Genomic DNA, 25,418 nt, shown 5'->3' on the forward strand with positions numbered 1-25,418 from the left:
ATTATTTATTTTCATGTGACAAATGTCCAGTTTTAGCTCTAAATACATTTGTTGTTGTAGCGCATTTGTAATGCCCTCAGATATGTATGTACAGATATACATACATACATATATGTGTGTGTGTGTGTGTATGTATGTATAGGGAGAGAGAGAGTGAGAGACATATTAAAGTCAATTACTAATTAAATGTGTAGGTGGCAACTGTTCACATGAATGTAGAGAGGGGAAAAAGGTGATAATGGTGACAATCAAAATCACGGGGGTGGCTTTACTCCTCCTGTTTCATGTCCTGTACCTTTTTCTTGTTTCCCACTCTGTTAACAGAACACTATCTTATTTAATTATGCAAACATCTCATGTCTGATGATGCACGTAGGCTTTTTAAGGGACAGTTAAGAGAAAACAGAATGTACACCTGTGTCTGGAATGGTCTCTTCCACTATTCTGCTAGCCTCCTCTGAATGAGTCATCCAGCTGGCTCCTCATTGGATAAGACCATGCCATCCCTAGGGATTGCCTTGCAGAGGCAGAAAGGCCTTGCTTCCATTCACAGAAACACTGGTATGCCAGTCTGCTATTTCATTCACATAAAAGACTAAAAACTGCATGCTTTTTTTCTCTTGTCCACTGCTCCATTTCTGCTTTGTCTTTTTGCCGTCACTTTTGATTTGCGAGGGCTTGCCTTTTTTCCCCCCTGCTTCTGTGTTTGCCTTTGTTTCTGAGGCGAGAAGGCAGACGTGCTGTCTTCTTCTTTTTTTTTTTTTCCCTTTTGCTAGGCAGGAAAGGGATTGGGAGGGACTGCAGTGCGAAATCTGCAGCACAGTGAGAGTGGAAGCTGCTTATGAATGAGTGTCAGTCTTTCGCCGTTGCTAGATGCTCTTGAGGACATTTTATATGAATGTGTGCTTTCTGCTGCCGGGAGACAAAGATGCTTCATTGCTGTTGGTTTTAAGGAGACTCTGAAGCTTTTTTTTCCTTTTATCCATCTGGCTATTTCATTGACTTATCTGCCTGAGAAACATGCCGTTCAGAATGTGTTTATTTGAGTCGTATCATTCATGCAGTTCAGCCTGGACCAGTTGCTGGGTATTTTAGAGTGGCTGTGAATCTGTTTCTGCTTCATTGTTGAACTGTTTCCTATTGCAGATTGTCAACATTCTTAGGCTTAAAAAAGTAAAATTGCTTTAGTCTTTTTATATATAATTGATGCTCGAATATAAATAGCTGTGGAAATAACTGGTGGTAGATTTTGGTGAGTGGTCCAGGACTGATGTCTGCTCACAATATGCAATTATACTTGAACATGGGCAATATATTAATGTTTCACCTATTTCCAATCATACTAAAATTTTGCAATATTGCTTCTCTTGATGATTTATGAAGATTTCTTTTGCATCATTTTAAGGTGAATCTTTATTTTTCTTTAAATAGAAATGTCTATTTTATTTTTGTGCCATAAGATTTTGACAGGCGCTTCGATTTAGCTGTGAATTGAAAGGATGTTTTCATTACATATTTCACTTCATTTACTGTCATCTAAGTGATTAGTTTATGGTGTGTCATCCTTTTATCAAACTTTTATTAGGTCGTCAGTTTTATGGCACTGTTCAAGACGCAAATTCCAGCAAAATATGAATGATTACTTCACGAAGTTACTAAGACAATCAAGTTACCTCTCATCCCTCATTTCCTTTTCACAGAAAAACAAATAAGGAGAAAAGAATTATGGAGAACGAATATGAGACTGGGGAATATAAAAATTGATTGGTTCTAGTGTGCTGTAAGTGGGAGGTTTTTTTTCCCTCTCCCTCCAACAGGAAGTGATTTGCGGTGTTCAGCAAGCCTTTTGTTGAGAAGGTTTTCTCAGATCAGTGAGTCATGCTTTAGCTCTGAGCCGGCAGGCAGGCAGGCAGGCAGCAGTCAGTAGAGGGTATTTGCTCTTCCCTTGCAGTGTCCGTGATCATCAACAACACAGATCTTTTTCTGTTCTTAACTTTTTGGATTTTGAGCTAGAAATCAGCAGCAGCGTCACCGCTGGAAACTAAAAGCTGCACCACAACACTGGAAGCCTTTTAGAGACCTTTCCATCCTTCCCCCCCCCCTCCCTCTGCTTCAGTGTTGTTTCCATGGATTGTGTCTGTATATTTTTTCTCTGACGGATTGGATTGCAGCTCTGGATTTTACAGAGAGCAGATTGGACTTTGGCGACAACAGCAGCAGCAGCAGCTCAACACAACCACCACTGTAACCTCAATAGAGAAAATTACAGTCAGGTGGCCTGTGATTGCTAAAAAGGCGTTTGCTGCCTACCGTTGCTGCTATGTTACAGGAGAGGGTAATCAGCACCGCTCAGCCACGTCTGCCAGCACGCTTGTGAACGAGGCAGGCTGTGCGTGTTGGTTGGTGGAGAGAGGGGAGAGAGCAAAGAGAGAGAAGGGTATGCTTCACCGTACCAAATACAACCGCTTCAGAAATGAGTCAGTAACATCCGTCGATGAGCTTCTTCACGGCCTGTCCATGAACCCCAAGGTCTCGGCCACCCCCCAGTCTGCAGCCGAGACGTCTTACACACCCCCGACTGAGGTTCAGCCCTCCTCCGCCACCGCTCCTTCCAGCAACCCCACCGGCCATGGCTCTGACCACCTGGAAGATGGAGGCACCACCCTCTGTACGCTCATCAACAAGGTGTCCAGCCTGAAATTCAGCAACTCCGGCAGCTTGCTCGGCATAAAGGGTCTGCCCTCGGCCGTTAAGGACCTGGCTGTGTCAAAGCTGCAGGGGGGTGGGGGATCAGGCTCAGGCAGCTCCAGTGGCCCGAGTCCCAGCGCAGCTACAGCGGCAGCCTCTGGTGCGGGTGTCTCTCTGTGCAGTTCGGCCTCCCATTCAACCCCCTGTTCACAGCTGGAGCCATCTGTCAGCATGAGCAAGAAGAGCAGGCTGGATGAGCACCAGCCCAGCGGAGAGGACTGGAATCCAGGTGGAGGCGGTGGACTGGTGAGCAAACCCTCCAAAGGATGGCTAGACTCAAACGAGAAGATCTCTGGTCCCGGAGTCACATACATTGTAAAGGTTGGTGGACTCACTCTTTCCCCTCACAGTCTCGTTTTGTTCTTTGTTCATCCCAGTCATTTTCCCATTCTCTCTTTTCTTTGAATGAGTCGGGTTTTAGCTACCTGCAAGTGGGGGTGGGTGGGGTGGGAATAATGTAGTTTCTCACAACATGCCCTTGAGTGGGTGTATGTAGGCTGGGTGAAATAGCAGCAACCGGAAAACTGGCACTGAATAATTCAGGAAAAAAGGAGAAGGTCACCATTAAGGGGAAAAGTAGAGGAAAAGCTCATAACGGCAAAACAAAAACGGTAATTATCAATGTGAACATTGTGTAAGCATTTACATTTCTCCGATATTTTGGCCAGTCTCATGTATACAGAGAGGCAACGTTATGCTTTTGTAACCATGGCGATGAGTTATTTCTGTACATTGTGCACCTCTGTGGCTGCTTTAGCTTGCCAACAGTGAATGGGTTGAATGGGAAAAAATATTCGGAGCATCCTCGTCTTATCACACTTATCACTGGCTGCTGTTACTGTTGTCCAACCGCCGTACATCATTTAAAGGTGAGCAAGTTGGCGCACAACTACAGGAGCTGCGAATGTCATCATGCCGGCAATGAGTCACTAGCATAAGGAGTGATGATGCAGAGTCCTGGCTCTTTAAGGTGTGAAGGGGGGGGAGAGAACATTTTTACTGGGTGAAGTAAAGGAATAATTTTGCTCTTTTTTTCTGCCTTGTCTTGTACTGCAGTGCAAAGAGAAATGCAGCTTTTTGGAGAAAATGAAAATTGAGGCCATCACTGCCAGGGGAAATGTGTTATATTCCAAATCAAGTTACGATTGCCATCATATGACACCTACTGCAGCTAGCCCAAACAAAGCCTACAGTATCTGTGACCAGCGTGACATTCCATTAACTGCATTAAGGCAGAGAGCACTTATTTGTCCAGTCAATGCCGCTGAAAGCAGCCACACTGTGAGAGGGGAAATGGGTCTGTCCTGTGCTCACCCTCCACCCCCGGCTTTCCCTGTGGTTTCAGTCCCGTGTGTATTGAGTTCAACGTGGTGTTCTGCTCACAGCACTTTTAATTAGCGTCATGTGGTCACTCCTCGCACATCACGCACCATTACCCCCAAGCGGCATTGACTGACAGTGATGCTGTTTACACTCTCACTTTTATCTCGTACTAGTCTTGTGTTTTTAAAAAAGAAAAAAAAAGAAAAGAAATGCACATTAGATATGTTAAGGTTTTCTGGTAGCAGTTTCTGTCGCAAACATATTTAACAGGGGTCTTTCCTAGTATTTCATTGTGTTTTTAGGAAGGTCAGAGTTCAGACTGTGTAGGTTCTGAGTCATCCAGGTCACGAATGATTGAAAAGAAGGCAAGTAGACTTTTTTAAGTTAATGAAAATCAATTTCTTCCAAGTACTCAAGGCTAATACAAGCCTACCACTGTACTTACAGGAGCAATATGTGACAAATACTAACACAATAATATGTATAGAATTGGTTATACTGTATAATATGTTCACATAAACAATAAAAGAAATACAGAATAGTAAAGCTGTAATTAACCGATCGCTTTCTACATTTCTTAGACCTGCTTTCTTTGCATTTCAGAACCAAATAACACTGACGTATCGATTGTTTGCAAAGCTGATGTGGCAAACGTGTGCTTGGCCACCTGATCAACATAAATCCAGTCCTTTATATTTATTAAATTATGTTATTATTCCTGACCGCATTGCCGCATTGCAAAAGTTGTATCCCATAAATGTTTTACTGCCTAAAACCCCCCCAACGATTCTTACATGATTATTTGATTATTAAATTCAATTGCAACCAATTAATTATTCTTTTTTATTGATCACATGCATTATTTCCTGGACCTGATTATCCTGTCTAGACTGTACAGAAGCAATACAGTCTCAAAGCAGTCTGTGAGAAAGTTGCAACTTTTTATCCACCGATTCCTGTTTTTGGACACAAATGTTCCCTTTTTTCATGATTCTGAACATAAATATACAAACATTTTCACCTTTAAAATAGGGGAAAGAAGCCACACTTGAAGGTGGGCGTTCAGTTGTCAGGACGATTCCTCCCAAGGGCCTCAAGAAAAAACATGCTGCAGACACTAAATATACTTCATGTTAAAAGAGTAGTTTAAAAATTGTGCATGCTGTCATGAAAAGATGGGGCAATTTGTGTTCGTGAGCACAAACCAATGGATTTTTCACACTTTTCATACAGAAGAAATTTTTAGATAATGCACACAATAAACACCGTAGCAGAAGCAGGTTTAGACAATGCAATATACAGTATGACTTAAATATTTAGAAATGTTTGAAATTAATTACAGTTTGTATTTTTTTTTTTTATCTAGATCACTTGGAAACCTAGTTATTAATCCAAAATTCAGTTTTAGAGTTTCGGTTATGTGCGTTCTTATACAACATAAGGGAATATAAACCCTGCGTCAGCTCAGAATAGAGCTCTGCTAATTTTAGAAGTGCTTGATGTATTTTTGGCCCTGCTAAAGCACGCACTTCAAACACACCCTTATAAAAATAGAGAACATAGGCAATTTGAGAATGTCATGTTGACAAAATAATATTTTTGTTTGAGCGCAAAATGCTGAGCAGAAAGACACAGAGTTATAAAAGGAAATTTATGATTGTAACAAGTTAGTTTCTTGAACTGGCTCTTTTTAAAGGCCAGAGTGGAAACACTGATGTGTCTGGAAGTCTGTTTTGTTTACAGAGAAATTCAAAATATGATTTTAAAAGTGATGGAACTCATCAGCACCAAATATTCCTGGCCTGTGCATGATCTGTTGCAGTCTGGTTCTGGAAATGATTTGATTATTTAAAAGGAAACTTTTAATGGTGAATAAACCTTGACTTGTTTTATTTCTGAGTTAGCATCAACTTTGGCTTCATTAGATTTAACTTTGTAAACTTCTTGTATGGCTGGATGCTTTTATTTTTAACTAGAAAACCATCCGCTTTTCTGTTGTTGTAATTTGAGTGTCGGTCTGCCTGCAGCTCTTTTTTTTTTACAAAAGCATACATTGAAAAATAATTATTTTAATTTGTTTTGTTCAAAAAGATCTCAGATTTCACCATTATCTTTAATTATGCTACATAAATACTAGCTGGCTACTTTTTTGGGTACACCTGTTTAACTTTTTGTCCTATATAATCATGCATTTAGACATCTAGACATGGTCCAAGAGACCTGCTGAAGTTCAAACCGAGCATCAGAATCATAAAGAAAGGCGATTTAAGTGACTTTGAATGTGGCATGGTGGTTAGCGTGAGACAAGCTGGTCTGAGTATTTGAGAAACTGCTGATCTACTGGGATTTTTCCACATGACCATCTCTAGGGTTTATATATCAAATGAGCAGCAGTTGTTGGTGAAAATGCCTTGTTAATGTCAGATGTCAGAGGAAAGTGTTGTAACTGCTGTGAGCTGAGAGGGAGGCAACAATAACTCAAATAACCCTTTGTTACAGCCAAGGTATGCAGAAGAGCATATCTGAATAGCAGAAGACCACACTGGGTGCCACAGCTGTCAGTTAATAACAAATAACTGAGGCTACAGTTAACACTGACATTAAAATTGGACAACAGAAGATTGGGAAACTTTTGTCTCTGTTTCTGCTGCGATATTTAGATGGAGCACAGCGACAGATTGGTGACCTGTCCAGGGTGTACCCTGCCTCTCACTCTATGATTGCTGGAATAGCCTCCTGCCACCTCTGAGGAATGTTTTCAGCCCCTCACTGAGTCTATTCCTCAAAGAATTAAGACAGTTCTGAGACCAAAAGGTGGTCCTACCAGGAGTTAGCAAGATATAGCTATTGAACTGGCAAGTGAGTGTTTAAAAAGTTAGAGAAACTCAATATTTTATTTTATTTCCTTTCCAAACAAATACAATCTCTTCATCTCAAACTTAATATTGTTTTTTTTTTCAGAGTAGCTAATAAGCGAATGGTAAAGATAACTTGACTTAAATGCCCCCGCTGCTTTTGAAAGTCATGCATGCGTCACAAGTTTTAATAACTGTATCATGCCTGATGTTAAACAATGGGTCCATTTCTTTCCTTTCTAGAACAAGCCCCTAGTGTCAAAACCTGTGTGTGTGGTGATTTTGTATGCTCTTAAAGACTGCAGTAATTTTTTTTATTTTTTTTTAGGCCTTGAAAGGTAACGCAAAGATTTGTTTTGTGCATAATGATGTGTAGTCTTTGTTTATTTCACACAGGGTTTTCATTCTTACTTTGCAGTATCTGGGCTGTATAGAAGTCCTGAGGTCGATGAGATCCCTGGATTTCACTACAAGGTCACAGATAACAAGGTATGTTCACACATTTATATTTCTTCAAGGACAAGACAAGTTGAAATTAAATGGATTCTTGCTTATGATGAGAGTTTTAAATTTGATAAAATACTTAAACAGACACACACACACACACACACACACACACACACACACACACACACACACACACACACACACAAATTGTTCAGCAATGAACAATTTCCACATGTAAAACTATTTAAATCCATTACTTTATTTCCAATAAACAACTGAAACACATCAATGGCAAAAGGATGTGGGGGTGTCAAACATCCATCCATCCCTCCATTCGCTTCCTCTTATCCTTTTCAGGGTCACGGGTGGCGCTGGAGCCTATCCCAGCTGTGGTGTCAAACATGCTCAATCTAAATAAAACAAGGTTAAAAAAAAACACTTTTAGGTAAAGACATTTAAGTATATGTCTTAAGAAAAATAAGTGCAGCAAAGAAATGCCACTGTAGTAACTTTTTCCTGTAAATTTACTGTAAAAACAAAACAAAACAAGAGCAAAAAGATAGAATAGAAGAAAATATTAACAATAAAATGCCATATCTTTATTTTTATCAGAGTTTATCAGTTACTTTTTTACTTCGATGATATATAGCAGGCCCCGGTTTTATTTTTCCTTTGTAAGAAGGTTGTATAACTGACCAAAAAATGTAAAAGTTGGAAATCTATGCCCTCTTTTGCATTCTTCAGGTTTCCCAAAGCCTTCCAGTGAGCCAGATTTGACCTTTTGGTATGCTGGGTCTTGGTCCCAATGCCAAATGTTTGTCACCACCAGTAAATACTGGGGAGGTTCACTTTTATAGTAGGCTGAACCCAGGTTTTATCCACATCAGCAGTATTTGCATCTTTTCATTGTCAGATAGTATTGAAGATGTGGTTTCAGCACCCAGTATTCATATGACACCAGACCTAAAATGATATTTCACAATCCTAATTTTTATGTCATTGTTATTGAATTGACATTTTGTGCTGTATGATAAAAATAATTAATTCATAATAATTGATTAAATAAAAAAGAAATTAACAATTTTAAGAAAATAAAAAATGATGCTATAACCGTATGTTGAATATAAAGAATACTGTGAAAGTGTAAGTGCAACATCTGGTTTCTGAAAAGTGAACCAATTTACAAACACATAAGAAAAGTAGAAAAAGACATTTTATGATCCAACCGATGAAAGAGTGCTGAATAAGCACCCTCACATGCTGAGGTTAATAAAGGGGGGGGGGGGGGGGGGGGGGGGCATTTTTACTGGGTGAAGTAAAGGAATAATTTTGCTTTTTTTTTTTTTACCAGTTTGGTTTCTATCTAAGAAATAACATAGCATAACATAACAATCATAGGACAATAACAGATTAGTCACTATTAACAAAATATTTTGTATATTCATTTCAACTGTCAAACTCATTGAAAATTAAAATAAAAAATGCATCCAAACATTTGCTGTCAGTATCTAGAAAAATATTCTGAGTAGCTGCTTGTGGCCAAATGTATTATATCATTAAACTTCTCACTAATAGATGCATTGATTTTTTGTATTAAGCCAATTTTGTATTAAACAATATTTGAACAAAATGTTCACCTTCTACCATGCCTTACATGCCTGCACAATGAAACTTTAAGGATATATGACTTTAGAGTGCATTTAGGATGCACATTTTGTTTGCATGGAATTTTCTGCCTCTGAAATCCTTGACCGATGTTCAGTGAGGCAAAGGGCGGCGGGCGAATCGGTTTGTGTCATGTCTACTTTTCTGCTTGACTTCCTGAAGTTGGTAACATTAGCTAACACACAGTAGCAGGCTTTCTCTCCTTCTCTCTGCCACTGTGTGTTTGTGTGCTTATGTTTCTCTCTAATATGGAGAGTCATGGCAAAAAAAGACATACAGAGAGAGACGTGTTCAGATTTCCCTTCAATGCATTTCAAGAGTATTTGTAATATATCCTATTGTGCAAAACAAAACACTGCAATGCTGGGTTTTGTTTTGTTTGTTTGTTTGTTTGTTTTACTTAAACCTCTATGAGCCAAAGTCATTTTATCAACATGTAATTATCTGTAGTTTTTTGGTCAAACTTTCAAAAACTGTGAGTTTGGAGCATCAGTATCAGTAACTTCCAAATCCAAAACAAAGCTCACGCTCATGCTAGCAGTTCTGTTCACCTTATATTTATTATATTTATCATTTTGACTTAGCACGTTAGCATGCTAACAAATTAAAACTAAGCACAAAGCATAGTTGAGGCTCTCAGTTTATGTTTCCATTTTAAAACATTTTAGCATAGAACAAAGTAGTGGACTAACTAAAATGTTGATGGTACTACATGAAAGGGACTTTGGGAGTTTGTATCCTTGGGGCATTATGAAAGTTAGGGGAACTCAAACATGTGAACCTCATGTTGGTCTTAGAAGAAAGAATTTATATTCTTTTTTTTTTTTTAATTATGATAGCTGACTGTTTTCATTATTGACAATTTGCCTTTCAAAACAGTTTGCACAGAGATAGAAAGGAACTAATGGAAATGGAAGCATATGACCTGCAGCAAAGGTCCCCCTGAAAATCAAACAATGATCATGCCATGCAGGCATGCCATCTGTGCCTTAGCCATAAGCATCATGGGATGCCCGTCCCAATCATAAACCAAGCTGGTTGCACAGCTTTTCGGATGACGGGGTTGGTTGAAAGAATTGGAAGAGCTGTCATTAAACTTTATGCACACATTCAGGTTCCCAGAGGATGAATCATGCCAACTTTGTTGATGTGTCACCTACTGCTGCCGGGAGGTTCAAATTTTCAGTGCACTGCCACAAGGTTGATGTTGTGGTTTTGGAAACTAGAAAACCTATTTTGTAGATCTGAATAAAAAAACAAAGTTTCCATCAGCCTCCGCTGGACCTTGTGTTGCGTGCCAATAATCATTTATAAGCATGCTAGACTAAAATTTAAAGAAATAACAAATATGTCGAACTTGCTGAAGATTACTGCACTAATATCATCACTGTAGGCATGTTTGTGTGAAGAGGTTTAGTACCAAGTTACAGAATACGTTTCTTGTGTATGATTGGGATGATTAGTTACTGCAAATACAATCCAAATTACAAGTTTATCTTCTTCTTGCCCTCCTTCTAGGGAAGCCATCAGCCTGGTGTGTGAGGCTGTTCCAGGGACCAAAGGAGCTCTGCGGAAGAGAAAGGTAGCTTGCATGGATGTACAGAATGGGAGGGAGGGAAGAAGGATAAAAGAATGGCATAATCACAGGAAAAGTAATGCCCACTCCATGAGACCTGAATGTTAGTAAGATATACAGTAGCTGGAAAAATAGGAAATGGCATTACATATTAATTTACCCATGCACATTCTATATATAGCGTCCCATCTCTATGTTTCCTTTCCTTCCTTGGTTTATATAAAAAGAGAGGGAAAATAAAGAGGGCGAGAGGGGGAGATTAGAGAAGAGAGAGGCTGAGGAGAGAAGAGGGAGAGATGAAGAGGTATGGGACTGTGTGCGTGGGTGTAGCTCCAGCCCACGATGCACTGCACACCGCACACAGTGCTTAGTGACTCATGTAGCGCACAATATCTGTGATCAGGACGCCAAGCTAGTGTGTGTGTGGGTGCGCATGTATATGACCGTCTGTATTCTGTGTGTGCGTCCACAGCCTGTGAGGATCTGTGTCTTAATGTGGGGTGTGAAATGAAGCATTGCTCTCCTCTCTAGAGCTTGTTCAAATGTCAGGGAAGAGTACATAACACAAAATCCAAGCAGGCTAGTTTTTCTTCCTCTTAGAATCGATGTATGGTATAAGGTGCTGCTGGTTTGGCTGTGTGACAGACACACACTTGTGACATCAGCTTCACGCTGAGAATTTTGAATGGGTTTTGACTATTTTTTCTGGCTTCTTTGAATCCTACCTTTATCGGACATATCCTGTCCAACACTTTACAGTCCTGTTTGTCTTTCTTACTGGCAAAACATCTGCCTGGATTTCCGTGCAGGAGGAGAGCACATGTTTGTTTGTTTGCAACAATCATGTTACCACAGATTTTATGCAGTTGCACTTCAGTTATGCATCAGTGAACAGTGTAAAGGAACTGTTTTATGTTTAAGAGAAAAAGCCAGCAACTGGTTAGTGCACCTTTGCAGAAACCGTGGAAACTGCCCAAAGGAAACTAGTAGAGGTTTAAAAAAGTACCAGGATGCAAACAATTCCAGAGCCTTCATGTTTGTTAGGGAACTTCTAAGGTGCTCGTCTTCTGATTTTGTTACCTTCCAAGTCTCTATTCTAGGCTAAATCAGTTTTGTTTTATTTGTGTCTTATTGTGTCTGATCCTTACAGCCACCATCCAAAGCTCTGTCCAGTATTTTGGGGAAGAGCAATCTGCAGTTTGCCGGCATGTCCATCAACCTCAACATCTCCACAAGTAGCCTCAACCTGATGACCCCTGACTGCAAACAGGTCAGTCAGGATCTTTGTTAACAATTACAGAACATGTAGTAGAAATACATAATACTACTACTAATATTAAAACTGCTGCTTAAGACAATTACATCAAGGAAGAGAGTTTTTAAAAAAAAGAGTTTTAGAGTTTAAGAGGCATACACACAGGAAGAGACTAGCAGGAATGTGACAACCAGAGACCAATAAAAGTCAAGGCAGTATAATCCCTGGGCATGTACCTAGTTATAGTTATTCCAACTTTGAGGGGAGTGATTGATCCACCTAACACCTAATATAGCTACAAGGCTACAAATTATGTTGCAGTTTCCCTTAAATGCTACAACACCCCTCTAATCTTTGATTTGATTGTTTGTAGTTTCTGATAGGAAAAAGCAAGATCCTAATACACCCTGGTACAAAAGGAAATAGAAGTATAGACAACCACAGAGAAACTGCACTAAAAACAAACTAAAAGCCGAACCCATGTCAAGCAATGGCATGTTGGAGTTCCCCTTGAATTGTTGCGTGGCCATGTAGTTCACCTAAGATAAATATTTAGGAGAATGAATTGTATTGTATTGTATTGTTGTTGCACGTCATGAATACGAACATATATGTGAAAGATGTCTTTTACAATCCAGACCTGCAAGCTAGCCAAATTAGCAACAAGCGGGTGTTTGTAGGCTGCTGGACAGCCTATCCAAGCAACCACAAACCAACTTTTAATGAAGTTTGAATAAAGCATGAGCTTTAGAAACCCAACGAAAAACATCAAACTATGAGAGTTAGATATGGAAAAGGCAAGTTATTGTTAGGCAACACTGCAGTTAATTAGCTGCAGCATAAATCTGTTCAATGTAATCTATTTAAAAGAATATCCAGAGATTTAGTAAAAACAAAAATCTGCAGGCAAGAACACAGCATTGAGTCTAAAATAGCAGTTTAGCAGTTCCTAGAATACTTCCAAGGAAATACCTGTACAATAACACATTTTACACACGTCATGATTCAGACTGCAATGCCATGAAACTCAGGTTCTGTGTGGGTATCTGAACAAACAGCTGTTTCAACTGGCTGAACACAATGGAAAGTGGGCTAAAGTTACCGACACCTTAATGAACTTGGAAACAGCTGGTGTAAAGACCAAAAAAAAAAAAAACCGACACTGGCACGTTGTGAAACATGCTTGAAACCTCAAAAATAACTGCATTTTATTTTTATTTTATTTAGCATTTTCACTGGAATGGCTCCATAGTATAGTGATTTGAACATTCACCTAACAAGTGAACGAAAGATAGGAGCATCTTTTAGTTTTATTGCTAAGAAGTTTTAAGGGGATGAAGGACAACTTTTAAAGAATTTTTTTATAAAAGAGCAGATGGTGAAATTCAAATTTTATCATTTCATCAGTACACATGAGAACATAGTGACTTCATGTATGCTTGTATGTATGCATTACCATGTGATAACACGTATGCACTGTATTTTTTTCTTGACAGATTATAGCCAACCATCACATGCAGTCCATCTCCTTTGCATCAGGTGGAGACCCTGTAAGTACTCAAATAACAGAATAGGATATAATTTTTTAAAAGTACTTGAAATTTGACTTTAAAAACATTTTGTTAAAGATGTTTAAAAATTATCTTAATACAATTATAAGTGCTGTTTTAAGTACGGGCATGCTTTACACTGCCAATCAGATATTTTATTTTAATAGAATGTATTATAAAATTCTACACTATATCTTTCTAATTTTTATAATTCGGTTTGTTTTATTTTATAATTAGTTTTAATTATATCAGTGGTATTTTACAAGATGTATCATTCATTACAGGATACAACAGATTATGTTGCCTATGTAGCAAAGGACCCAGTTAACAGAAGAGGTGAGCATTCATTGATTAAACGCTCTGTAGACTTGCAGCGTCATGCTTATGAAAATGTGTTGCTGTGACTCTTGTCAGCGTGCCACATCTTGGAGTGCTCTGATGGACTAGCCCAGGACGTCATCAGTACCATCGGCCAGGCCTTTGACCTTCGCTTCCAGCAGTACCTGCAGTGTCCCTCAAGCAAGCTGTCGTCCACACATGACAGGTGAGATAAAAATAGCGCATCACAAAGTACCTGTTCACTAACACAAGAAAATATAGATGGTGATAATTTTATCAAATAGAGCACAGCAATGCAGTACAGTGTTAGGTTTCATGACTGAAGTGTTTATTCAGGGTATTAAACATGGAGGAGTTACCTTGGACGGAGGAAGAGGAGGAGTCAGCAGAGCACCCTTACTATAACAACATCCCCGGGAAGATGCCTCCCCCTGGAGGCTTCATTGACACCAGGCTGACCAATCAAAATGCAGATGGTTGCCAGGTACAGCTTAGTTTAACTTTGTGTTTCTTTTGTTTTGTTACAAAATGATTGGCTATTTTTAATGTGTCATCCTGTGTCCTGATATATGGGGAAGAAATCAGAAGGATATAAACAATATTTTCAAATGATACAAAATAATGTCACTTTTTTTCATTGATGTTGTTTGACAGTTTCTGTGAATATGGCACAATGCACACTCCATGACTAGAGATTCACCTCTTTTATATTCCTGTTATATTCCTTTCTAAGCATGTTTCCAGTATTCTAGATTGTCAGTGTACCTAATCATAATACCTCTAAATTATAAGGTGTCTTAAAAACTGTAATCTCCAATAGTTTGGAAGCTTATTCTGGCAGCTCTAATGGTCATGCTCAGGACACTTAGTCTTGTTGGACCCACTGCAGTTACATTGGTGATTTTGTTTACACATAGCAGTTGTCTGATTTTAGCCTAAATTGCTGGGTGCCATTTAGACATTTTTCAAGATCTCAGTTAAATGGAAACTTGCCCAATGAGATCCTGCTGAAATCATGAATATACACTCACTGGTCACTTCATTAGTTACACCTTACTAGTACTTGGTTGAACCCCTTTTGCCTTTATTTGAAAAAAGTAAACTTAATGTCATATTCCAGAAACCAAGTTGCGATTGAGCTTTGTGATATGGAGCATTTTCCTGCTGGAAGCAGCCATCAGAAGAGGGCACACTATAAACGTGGTCAGCAATAACACTCAAGCAGAAGGAGTAGTTTTTGGTATTAACGGCCCAAAATTTGGATAAAAATATCCCCAACATCCCCACCAACACCACTGTAGCTTCGACTTCCTGTTTTTAGTTCACAGGAGTGTCCACCAGTGTGGTCTTCTGCTGCTAGATGCTCTTCTGCCTACCTTGGCTATAATGAGTGTTACTGTTGCCTTTATATAAACCCGAGGCAGTCTGGGCATTCTCCTCTGACCTCTGCCATCAACAAGGAATTTAATCCTGAGTAACAGCTGCTCGCTGGATATTTCCTTATGTTTTTGGACTTTTCTCTGTAAACACTAGACATGTTTTTGTGGGAAAATCCCAGTAGATTAGCAGATTCTAAAAGACTCAGACTAACCTGATTGACACCAACTACTGTGCCATGTTCTGAGTCGATTAAATCACCTTTCTTCCCCATTCTGATGCTCAGTTTGAACTTCAGGAGGTCTCCTGGACCATGTTTGCATGCCTAAATGTATTGAGTTGCTGCCATGTGATTGGTTGATTAGACAGTTGCGTCAACAAGCGATTCAGCAGGTGTGGCTAATACAGTGTCCAGTGAGTATATATAAAAAGTAAACAATACTTAAATGAGTCTTAAACCTTATCAACACATCATCATTTATTTCAAAATAATCTTAAATATCCAGTGTTTTTCTGCATGTCATTAGATGGGTCCAGGATCTGTCGATCAGACATATTACCAAGGGCGGCAAAGCTGGGGAGATGAAAGAAAGACTTTCTTCATGCAACAGGGTAAGTACATCCACTATGCAAGATATTCAGTTCTGCAACATTTTATGTCTTCAAAAGTATAAATGATTGTTTTTTCAAATCTCTAGGATCATTTGATATAAGTGGACTCCCAGAGACTAAAGGTCAAGCACCAAATGCAGAAGAAATGCCCACCTATGTGAACACCCAGCAGATCGATGCCCAGGTGCTCGCAGCTCTCCAGGCAGAGGCTGAAAATGTGACAAAGGGCATGGCAGCTGCAGCCAAAGAGAGCCCACAGAAGGACCTGTTTGATATGAGTAAGACTTGGTTACCTTGTATTAAAAAGTCAGTTCGTATTCAGATATCAGATTTGGAAGTACTGTCTGATTTATTTTTATGGTAAACACAGTTTAACATTTGCCAGTACATTTTTATTTATTTTCACTTTTTATCTTTCATGACTTTGATGAAAACATAATTTAATGCTTGTATGATAAAGCAGTAGAAAGAAGCTGAATAGTATCTGTTGGCTTCCTTCAGAATAATACTGTAAGACGACTAGAATCAGAGTTCGTAATTATAGAGGTTTCCCAGATTTTGTTTCTCAGTGACTTAAGCTCGGCATCATAATAACATCATGTCAGTATGAAGACAAAAGGACGACTGTGATAATGGCAGTGTGTGGTTGTCCCCTTCCTCCTTCTAACTTCAGCTTTAGCTTTGCTATTAATACACATGGAAGATCAAAGGCATACACATGAAGAAACCATGACACAAATTACATGTAAAGCATGAGCTGTGCAATTTAAATGTGAATGTTTCTTTTGGAAATGTTTAAATTCAGGCTTCAATGTCCACCTACTGTAGTTCTATAACAGTTAATCACATTTTAGTGAGTTCATGTTAATTGTTACCTTTTTTTATCCAGGTAAAAGTCATGGAGATTAAAATCTCTTTTCCAATAGAGACCTGGTCAAGAGGGCCAACAGATAACAATATAACAAGTAAAAACACAACAAAAACAAAAAAAAAAAGTACTTTTGTCTAAACTTTTTAAGCTGAAAAAATATATACATTGTTACTATTCTATTTCATAAATATTATGTACAGTTTCTGAGCTGCTCCTCACCATCCAAACAAATGACTGACTGACTCTGATTGGTTAAGTTATAGGTTGATACCTTTGTAGGCAGCTGACAGTCCAGCAGCCCTCTCTCTGTGACTCTGGCTTAGGACACCTTTCAAACCATCAGACACAAAACAGTGTCATCAGCATATCATCACATCAGTTTACGTGCTATGGGAAACAGTACAGGCACATTCAGGGGATGTTTTGTATATTTGTCACATTTAAATGTTTCAGATCATCAAACCAATTTAGCATTAGGCAAAGATAAATAAAGTAAATGCAAAAAATGCAGTTTCAAAGTGAGGATCTCTTTTATTAATACAATGGTATCCAAACCTACCTGGGCCTGTGTGGAAAAACTGCCCCCTAAACCTAATAACTGGTTGTGCCACTCTGTGCAGAATTTACTGCAATCAGTTGTTTGTGATAACAGGCAATGAGTATATTACGTCACTGTGGAGGAATTGTGGCCTCTGCAGAATTGTTTGAATTCAGTCACACTGGAGAATTTTTGAGTATGAGCACCCTGTTTATGCTCATGCCCAGCATCCCAATCAAATTTATGTCTGGATTTTCACTCCAAAACCTTCATTAACATTTTTGAGCCATTTGTGGCTAATGGCTCTCACTGTGAATTGCTGGAGTACCAAAGCCTACCAAAGCCTTAGAAATGGCTTTCTAGCTCGATTTTAAAGACTTTGTGTCTCAGCTGGTTCTTTAGATCACGATATGCTTTTTGAGATTGTTTCGCTACCTACACTTTGTCAGGCAGGTTCTATTTAATTGATTTCTCAATAATCAGACCTGAGGATGGCTAGTGAAATTCATGTAGTTAATTCATGATTTAACAGTTATTAAATGATTTCTTCAAATAGGCCAGGTAGGCTTAGATAGTTTTATCCCCTTAATAAATAAAATCATTGTTTAAAAACTGCAGTTTGGATTTACGTGTGTTATCTTTATATGATAATATACACAATATGCAAAAAACTAAAAGCTCAAGAAGGGGACAAATATTTTATCACAGCACGGCGGATGGAGTATATTTGGGGAATGAATACAGTATGTGTTTCTATTTTGAGGATCACCTCTGTTGAACACTGAATTTAGAAAAATGAAGCTAATATATTGCAGTTATTGACAAAATCAACATTTGGTTTGTCAAAGTCAAAAGGAAGAAACACATTTATATTCCTTTTTTGTCTATTTGATAGTTATGCTGATTTAAAATTTTAATTTCCTCTACCTACTTTTCCTCTCTTAACTCACCTTTTGGCACTGTCCTCATCGTGCCAGAGCCCTTCGAAGATGCAATCCAGTCCCAGTCCCAGCCGCTGTCTCAGGGACAAGCCCAGTCCCAGGTATCCGGTCTTCACAAGGCAGCATCCGTGGACAACTCGAGCCCTCTGCTTGTGCGCTCTCTGGCCTTCCGGGCTCAGGAGGAGCTGGAGGGCCAAATGTGGTACCACGGTAAAATGAGTCGCCGTGATGCTGAAAAACTTCTGAAAAATGACGGGGACTTTCTCGTCCGTAAGAGCACTACCAACCCAGGATCCTACGTACTGACAGGCATGCACAATGGAATTGCCAAACACCTGCTGCTGGTGGACCCTGAAGGCACGGTAAGACGGGTGAGGGGGGTGTAGCAGGACACACGGAGCTTGATTCATTAACTCTTTAGTGAATGCATGAAAGTAAAAGATGAAACTCTCATTAGACCAAAGCAGACTCTGAATATCTGTCTTCCTTTTTCTTTTTAAGGTACGGACAAAAGATCACATATTTGACAGCATTAGCCACCTTATTGGCCATCACCGTGACAACAACCTGCCGATTGTTTCAGCCGGGAGTGAACTGTGTCTTCTACAGCCTGTGGGAAGGAAACAGTGATGCTTGCGATGCCTGACCGATAATAGGAAGCGCTAAAGTGGCCTCTCACTACGGAGCTTGAAGATGAAACATGAGTCGATGCTTCAAGGCTCAGTTCGCTCAAAGAGTTATTGAGACAAACTGATCTGCAGTTACTTAACCGGAGACGCTGGAAGATGCAGGAGTTGTTAAAGATGAAAAAAACAATAGAGAACTGTTATTATTTTGTTGTGATGACTGAAATGCTATATTTTTGACAAGACTTAGGTGCATTTGGACACAATATCTCGATTTGGTGTTTTAAAAGATTAAGAAAAAGACTATTGTTCTTGTAGTTTAGACAAAGCGCAAATCAAACCTCAAAGAGGTATTAACAAGAGTATTTTAGAATAAAAATCTGAAACTTTAGTTTTGTCTGTCAAGCACAACCACATTTCTACAGGAACCGTTGGCTAAGAGGTTGAGGAAACGGAAACGCTCTTTATAACGAAATTACGTTCGGAAAAATGTCCTTTAATCTCACCAACAGCGTGACAGCTTATTCGATTAGTCACTATAAGAAAAACCTAGCTTTTATCGGGGTTTAGGCCTGAATGTGTTTTTTTTTTCTTTTCTTTTGCTTTGCAGTTGTCACAAATTGTTGGGTGGGGGGAGGGGGTGCAAACAGCCACCCTTTCACAGTGCTGTCAATGGCTTTAACGATAAAGTTTTTTATGAAGTATTTTCTCGTGTCACTGCAGTCGCATGACTTAAAATCAACCGTTCTCGTGGCCATGTTCGTAGACCTTGATACCCCTTTATTTGAAAGAGGTGCTTATGTATGCTGACACTGTAAAAAAAAAAATTAAAAAGACAAAAAATATATGCTTTTCAAACTATTTCCGAATTGGTTTTTCGCTGAATTCTTTTAGGTGTGTAGTCGGTGATTAGTTTTGGGGCTTGCAATGGATATTCTCACATCTTTGATTCACATTTTCAGCTTTTTGTGAACCTTTAAAATCTTAAATATTATTATTACTATTATTATTTGAAGGATCTGAAACGAATAGCACAAAACAAAGTTAGGTCACTTAGTTCACGCGTGTCAGACGAGTGTCTTGCGTTTACGCCAAATGTTTAAAATGCTTTCGATCGTTTTCAGTTACTGTTAGCTTTTGATTTCTCAGTGTCGACATCTTATGATAAAAACAGTTTTGCCACAAGATGTCACCCTAGAGTTGGATAGTTACCCCTGTCAGTTACATCTGCTTTGGATAACACTGCGTTTGAAAGGAAAATACAGCTTTTAAGCCAGTTTTTAACCATTAATTTTCAGTTTGCAATCCACTGTACGCTCTCATTCCTCTGGACAGTTTAGTATTTATATTGTTTTTAAAAAGCTCATAGAAGTGGTACACAGCAGCACTGGAAACTGACTTTTTTTTTTCTTTTATTTAATGCTTTTATCCTTACTAATGTCAGGACACCGATGGATACCAAATGAATGGGGCATTGTATCTGATATGCACTGGATCACTTCAGTTGAACCCAAATCAGCATGTGTTCAATGAGTTTGACAAGACAGATGCAATGTAATATAATGTGCCTGTGTTTTGCTGCAAGAGGGAGTGTACAGTACATGCATCTCACAACCCACAGCACTGGGGTCCTTATGAAAATTTTAAAAAAAACAACAACAACAAAAAAAATACATCCACCACATCCGTTTTGGGTTAATGTGTTTGATTCATTGTGTCCCAATGGAGAAGGACACAAAGAGAATTTTGTCATTTACTTTTGCATTCTCCACTTCTTTGCGACATAATTTCATCAAATCAAATAACTCTGAAGAAAGAATAATGTGCTAAATTATTTAAAAGCACTCTGCTAATGTAAAAAAAGAAGAAGCTTTATTTCTAAAATCTGAATTTGTAGGAACACTTTGGGAAAATGTGCAAAATTCCAAACAAACAAAGCGTATATCAAAAGCAACCGTACTCGAATCTCGCCGAGAATCAGCTTTGAGACTTAAAGAAATGACCAAACTCCCCACTGGGACAAAAACTAAGAACATGGCGTCTTTCCAGATTTCTGTTGATGAAAATGTGCCTTTTATTTGTACAACGTTTGTTTTTAATTTCTCCTTTCTCTCTTCCTTCAAAGTGCAATAGCTGATCTTCAATGGGGCATGCCTGTTCACTAGAGGTTGTGTTTTTGCCCTGCTGCGTGTTGCTGCTTGAGACTACTGTTCCCTCTCACTATCTGTCTCCCACCCTCCCTCCCTCCCTCTCTATTATATATTATAAATGTATCATTTCGAGATTCTAAATATAAATCTTTGTCAGAGGAAATCACACAGAAACTCACTATTTTGGGACAGGTATTTAAAAAAAACTGGGGGGAAAAAAGGAAATAAAAACATAGAGACAACAAGTCCAAATGATGTTTACAGATTTAATCTTTTGGTTGTATTAGTTAATCATTATTCTGTATGACTGTTGGCAATAAAACCGTGAATGTGTAGAATCGCTGTTGTTTCTCTGCTGTAATAGTTTCGGGTATTAATATTTCTGCTCATGAGTCACAGATTTCTCATCTAAAACGCGCAGGTGGTTTTAATTTACCCACATTCACTTATACTTGTCTTTGAGATGTGTTACTCTGGGTCATCCACAGTCCGCACTATTTATATTAGTTCCCATGACAAGCAAGAGTAAATAAGTTCCAGGTGCGGTCTGTGGATTGTCCACAGTGACTGGAAATTGGTTTTAGGAAATAGATGTTGTGAGCCACGGAAAACACAACTTAGTGTAGATGCATTGTGTGTTAGATTGCCTCCAGAAATCGTTAAAACATAATATTTTACATCTTTTTTTTCTCTTTTCTTTTTTTTTGCATTTTCAGCCTTTATTAGATGGTGCAGTACAGGGAGTGGACAGGAAAGCAGGGAAAAGAGTTGTGGTAAGGACATGCAGAAAATGGTCTGGGTCAGACTCAGAGCCGAACCTTTGCAGCAGCCTTCAGCACTGAGTCACCTGTACAGCCAGGTGAGCTACAGCGAGACCCATGCTTCTAAATCTTGACTAACAAAATCAAAAGCATGGCTAGATTACACAGTAAATACTTTTATTGGTGAACCAAGCCTTTATAAGTTCCTTTCATAAACAAAGCAGAGCTGCACTCTCTTGGCCACAAGGTGATTCTAATGAATTGTTACACAGTAAATTTAATAGTTTTCCATTTTAATTTACTGAGTGAAAGCAGATTTTTTTTTATCTAACATGAATATCTGCAATTTGTATTTCACATGCTGCATTCACGTGCCTCTTTACAGTCTTCAGCTTTCTAGCGTCATGCTTTTAAAGCTCAAAACAAACGCACACAAAGAACTGCTGTAGCTGCATAGAGAACATGCAGCAGTACTGAGTAAGACCAGCAGATGGAGCCCTTGTATCACAAACGCTTTCATTTTGAGCACAATGCTACTGATATAATACAAAAAACACACCTGTTTGTTTCTTCACAATGAGTAACTCTTGCCTTGGTTATTATACAATGCAGATTACAGTAACTGCCCAGCATACCGTAGGATTACTGAGTAAATACAAACTACGTAGATTAATAAATACCTTCAGCTGTGTGTCATTGCAATAATAATAGTCTACAATCATTCTTCATTACATTGGTTTTTGCAGTGATATAATTGCACTTATTTGGTAACTGCGGGTAAGTTTTAACTTCTAATTTATCATAGGAGCTCACAGCTGCAACTACGGAGGTAAAAGTCCTTTCTGTTGAGGGTAAGAGCACCAGTCATCTGTGGAAGTGACTGTTATCCAGCAAAAAAACCCAACAACAAAAAAAAGAACAATGTGACTCCAAACTCTTGAGCACTCCAAAGTTTTGAGCACTGGAGGCTGGACTTGAAAGAGCCATACATTACGGATGATGAACATATAGCAAAAAGAAACCACTGCCCTGCAGCTAATGTCAGAAATCTACCCTTCATTTAAAGAAACACTTTTTTTTGGGAACAATGCTCTCCGTTGTGACTACTGCACAAGCCCGTAAGCTCAGAGTATTACTGTAAATTACTCCTGTCTCCTTTTAATCTTCTCTGTCACTCGCAGCCTCAGCAGTACCTCTGCTTGTTCCAGCCACCACTGAAACCTTTCCGTGGCCCCTGTCTGACTCCTGTCCTCTCTCCGGCTCTGACTGCCTGGAGCCCTGCTGGTTCTGGCTGCTCCACGACTTGCTCCTGCTGCGGCTGGGCTCCAGGGACTGTCTGTTTCCGCTTCCGTTCACAGACGCCTTCGCCCTGTAGCAAAAGCCGCAAACCAGACCCAGGAAAGCTCGCCTCATCTCGCGGCTGGCCAGAGTGTAGATGACTGGGTTCATCGCGGAGTTGAGCACCGCCAGCCCAATGAACCAGTGGGCTTCGTAAAGAATGGGGGACCTCTGCTCGGACGCTACATCCACCAGGAGCAGGACAAAGAGGGGAGTCCAGCAGGCGATGAAAACTCCAACTACAATGATGACAGTGCGCAGTAGGGACATGGCGTGCTCTGAACTGCTGTGCTTGCTCACCTTTCGGCTACTGGACTTGACCAAGATGTAGATGCGGGCATACAGGATGGCTATGGCTGAGAGCAAAAGTATGAAAACCGTGATGCAGAAAGCAACATATTTCTTGGTGTAAAGAGGGAGGATTGTGGAGCAATCAGGGAGGTTATTCAGGCAGTTCCAGCCCAGAATAGGCAAAGCTCCAAGAGATATAGCAATCAGCCAGCAGGTCCCTATGAGCAGAAATACCCTGTAGTTCTTGTTCGCATCATAAGGCCTCATTTTGATCATAGTAAGGTGTCTCTCTATAGCAATAGCCAGGAGACTGAAAATGGAGGCTCCAAGTGCTACAAACATGCTCCCCTCTCTCACAAACCAGAGAGCAGGTGAGAGCTGCAGGGTCTTCTCTCCAGACAGGAGCAGGTTGACCAGGTAAGCGACTCCAGCCAGCAGGTCGCACATTGCCAGGTTAGCGATGAAGAAGTACATGCGGTTGTGGAACCTGTGGTTCCTCCATATGGCTACAAGCACTGTGAGGTTCTCCAAGACGATGAAGCTGCAAACGATGAGGAAAACTACAGTTTTGGTGTCCACAGTGCCAGGGCTCGCGCCAATGCTTGGCCGGTTGGCCAGCTTTCCTGTGTAGTTGTAGTGGAGCTGGATCTGAGAGTTGATCATTGTCCAAAGAATACCAGCTGCCGACACTGGAGGTCAGACTTGAGCAGGGAGCGCGGTGTCCACTGTGTTCAACTGCAGGAGTAGATTGAGCGTTATTTTAGAGAGCAGCCAATTTACAGATCACCATGCTGCCATCATTGTCCTTGTGCGGTTTGTTTGATTAAATTCCACTAATTATAGAAACAAAAGGTTATTCACCAGAAACACACTCGCTATTGTAAAAAACACCTTGAAATAAACTCTGATATCGCTTTTCCCCCTCTCCTTTGAAACAGAGAAGTCTTGAAAATCGAAGCTGCTCATTTGAAAACACCTAATTATGCATAAAATTAGCATATTTCTGGCACAGTCGTCACGTGTAAATTATCGACGGATTTCAGCAAATACCGCCAGTTTAATTACTGAGTGTTTTTTTTTTTTTTTTGCAGCTTCAAGCTGTCTAAATCTCCAAGAAAGAACCAGCAGCTTTAAAACAACTTACCTCTGGATGCTCGCAGTTCGCTTTGTTTTTAAAGTCAATCCCGCACTTTTGGACGCACATTTCATCGCAGTCGATTATCTGAGTTCCTTTCTTTTCTGTTGAACTTTAAGTCTTTCTTCGTTGTTCGGCAGAAGAGAGCAGCTCCTCATCTTTTTTTTTTTTTTCACTGAGCTCTGGAAACTCCGGAGCTGTCGACGGTCGGCTGGTAGTCACACCCCTCCCTCCCCTCCTTCAGCCCGGACTGCGAGCGCAGGGAGGCTGCTCTCGGGGTCAGAAGCGCATCACCGACAGGAGGTATGTTTGTGGACACGAGATGCAAAGATTCATTCTCACACGTTGTCCTCTGCTATGTTCGTTATAGCACTCACAACAAAACACTTACTTAGGGTTTTATTAACTGTGGAACCAAAGGTGCAAACCTACTTGTTTTTATCGTTTGCCTGCGCACCAAAGTGTTTTGGGTTTGTTTGTTTGTTTGTTTGTTTAAAGAGCTTTGGTAGCGTTGCTAGCTCACTAGGTAACAACAGTGACTCTTAATGTGAGCAGCAATGTTAAATATATATCTTTGGGCTACTTAAAACTCTGATAGGTCTGTAATGCCTTATTTCACGTGAGTCCAATGTTTAAATTGAGTGGTTAAATTTAGGTTGAGTGGAGGTTCTGACCTGGTTCAGGTAATGATGAATCCCAGTGGGAAGTCAGCAGTCTGGTAATATTTTTTTTTTTAAACTACAAATAATAAATGATAAGTATCGAAAGAAAAATCAAAATGCTAGCCACAACAACTGATGTAAACCACTGATAAAACCTGTGAACAGAATGCAAATCACTACTTTTTATTTGACATGGACCCAAAGGAGAGAGCGGTGCTGTAAGAGTGTATGACTGCTGCCCATCCTTTGTTCTGGTCATTCTCTTGTGACCTCACATCCAGGAAGGATGGGCAGGGCTGGCAGTAAAGAGTCTGAGAGGCAGACTGACAGATAATAACTCCTTAAAACAGATGTGACA

At 39.7% G+C, this 25,418-nt stretch overlaps 2 protein-coding genes across 2 annotated transcripts; one reads left to right on the top strand and one right to left on the bottom strand.

Annotated features, from left to right (window-relative positions):
* Positions 1-500: 500 nt before the first annotated feature.
* Positions 501-21,211, top strand: shc3 (SHC (Src homology 2 domain containing) transforming protein 3). Its single transcript, XM_084935403.1, has 12 exons — positions 501-3,069; positions 7,345-7,415; positions 10,557-10,620; positions 11,765-11,884; positions 13,366-13,419; positions 13,704-13,755; positions 13,834-13,963; positions 14,095-14,242; positions 15,663-15,747; positions 15,834-16,025; positions 18,134-18,459; positions 18,599-21,211. Exons 1-12 carry the CDS (start codon positions 2,440-2,442, stop codon positions 18,725-18,727), a joined length of 2,001 nt encoding a protein of 666 aa, XP_084791529.1. The 5' UTR covers positions 501-2,439; the 3' UTR covers positions 18,728-21,211.
* A 583-nt stretch (positions 21,212-21,794) lies between these two features.
* Positions 21,795-24,637, bottom strand: s1pr3b (sphingosine-1-phosphate receptor 3b). The gene is made up of 2 exons (XM_084935404.1): positions 24,408-24,637; positions 21,795-23,998 (listed from the first exon to the last, which is right to left on the bottom strand). Exon 2 carries the CDS (start codon positions 23,924-23,926, stop codon positions 22,793-22,795), a length of 1,134 nt encoding a protein of 377 aa, XP_084791530.1. The 5' UTR covers positions 23,927-23,998; positions 24,408-24,637; the 3' UTR covers positions 21,795-22,792.
* Positions 24,638-25,418: the final 781 nt, after the last annotated feature.

This window comes from Perissodus microlepis, chromosome 7, assembly GCF_051167445.1.
Source record: "Perissodus microlepis isolate ML-2025 ecotype Zambia chromosome 7, ASM5116744v1, whole genome shotgun sequence".
Taxonomy (NCBI): Eukaryota; Metazoa; Chordata; class Actinopteri; order Cichliformes; family Cichlidae; genus Perissodus; species Perissodus microlepis.

Coding starts and splice junctions, on each gene's coding strand:
- shc3 (XM_084935403.1), top strand. CDS start 2,440: ATGCTTCACCGTACCAAATACAACCGCTTCAGAAATGAGTCAGTAACA. Junction 3,070..7,344: donor GAGTCACATACATTGTAAAG/GTTGGTGGACTC, acceptor CTTACTTTGCAG/TATCTGGGCTGTATAGAAGT. Junction 14,243..15,662: donor AAAATGCAGATGGTTGCCAG/GTACAGCTTAGT, acceptor GCATGTCATTAG/ATGGGTCCAGGATCTGTCGA.
- s1pr3b (XM_084935404.1), bottom strand. CDS start 23,926: ATGATCAACTCTCAGATCCAGCTCCACTACAACTACACAGGAAAGCTG.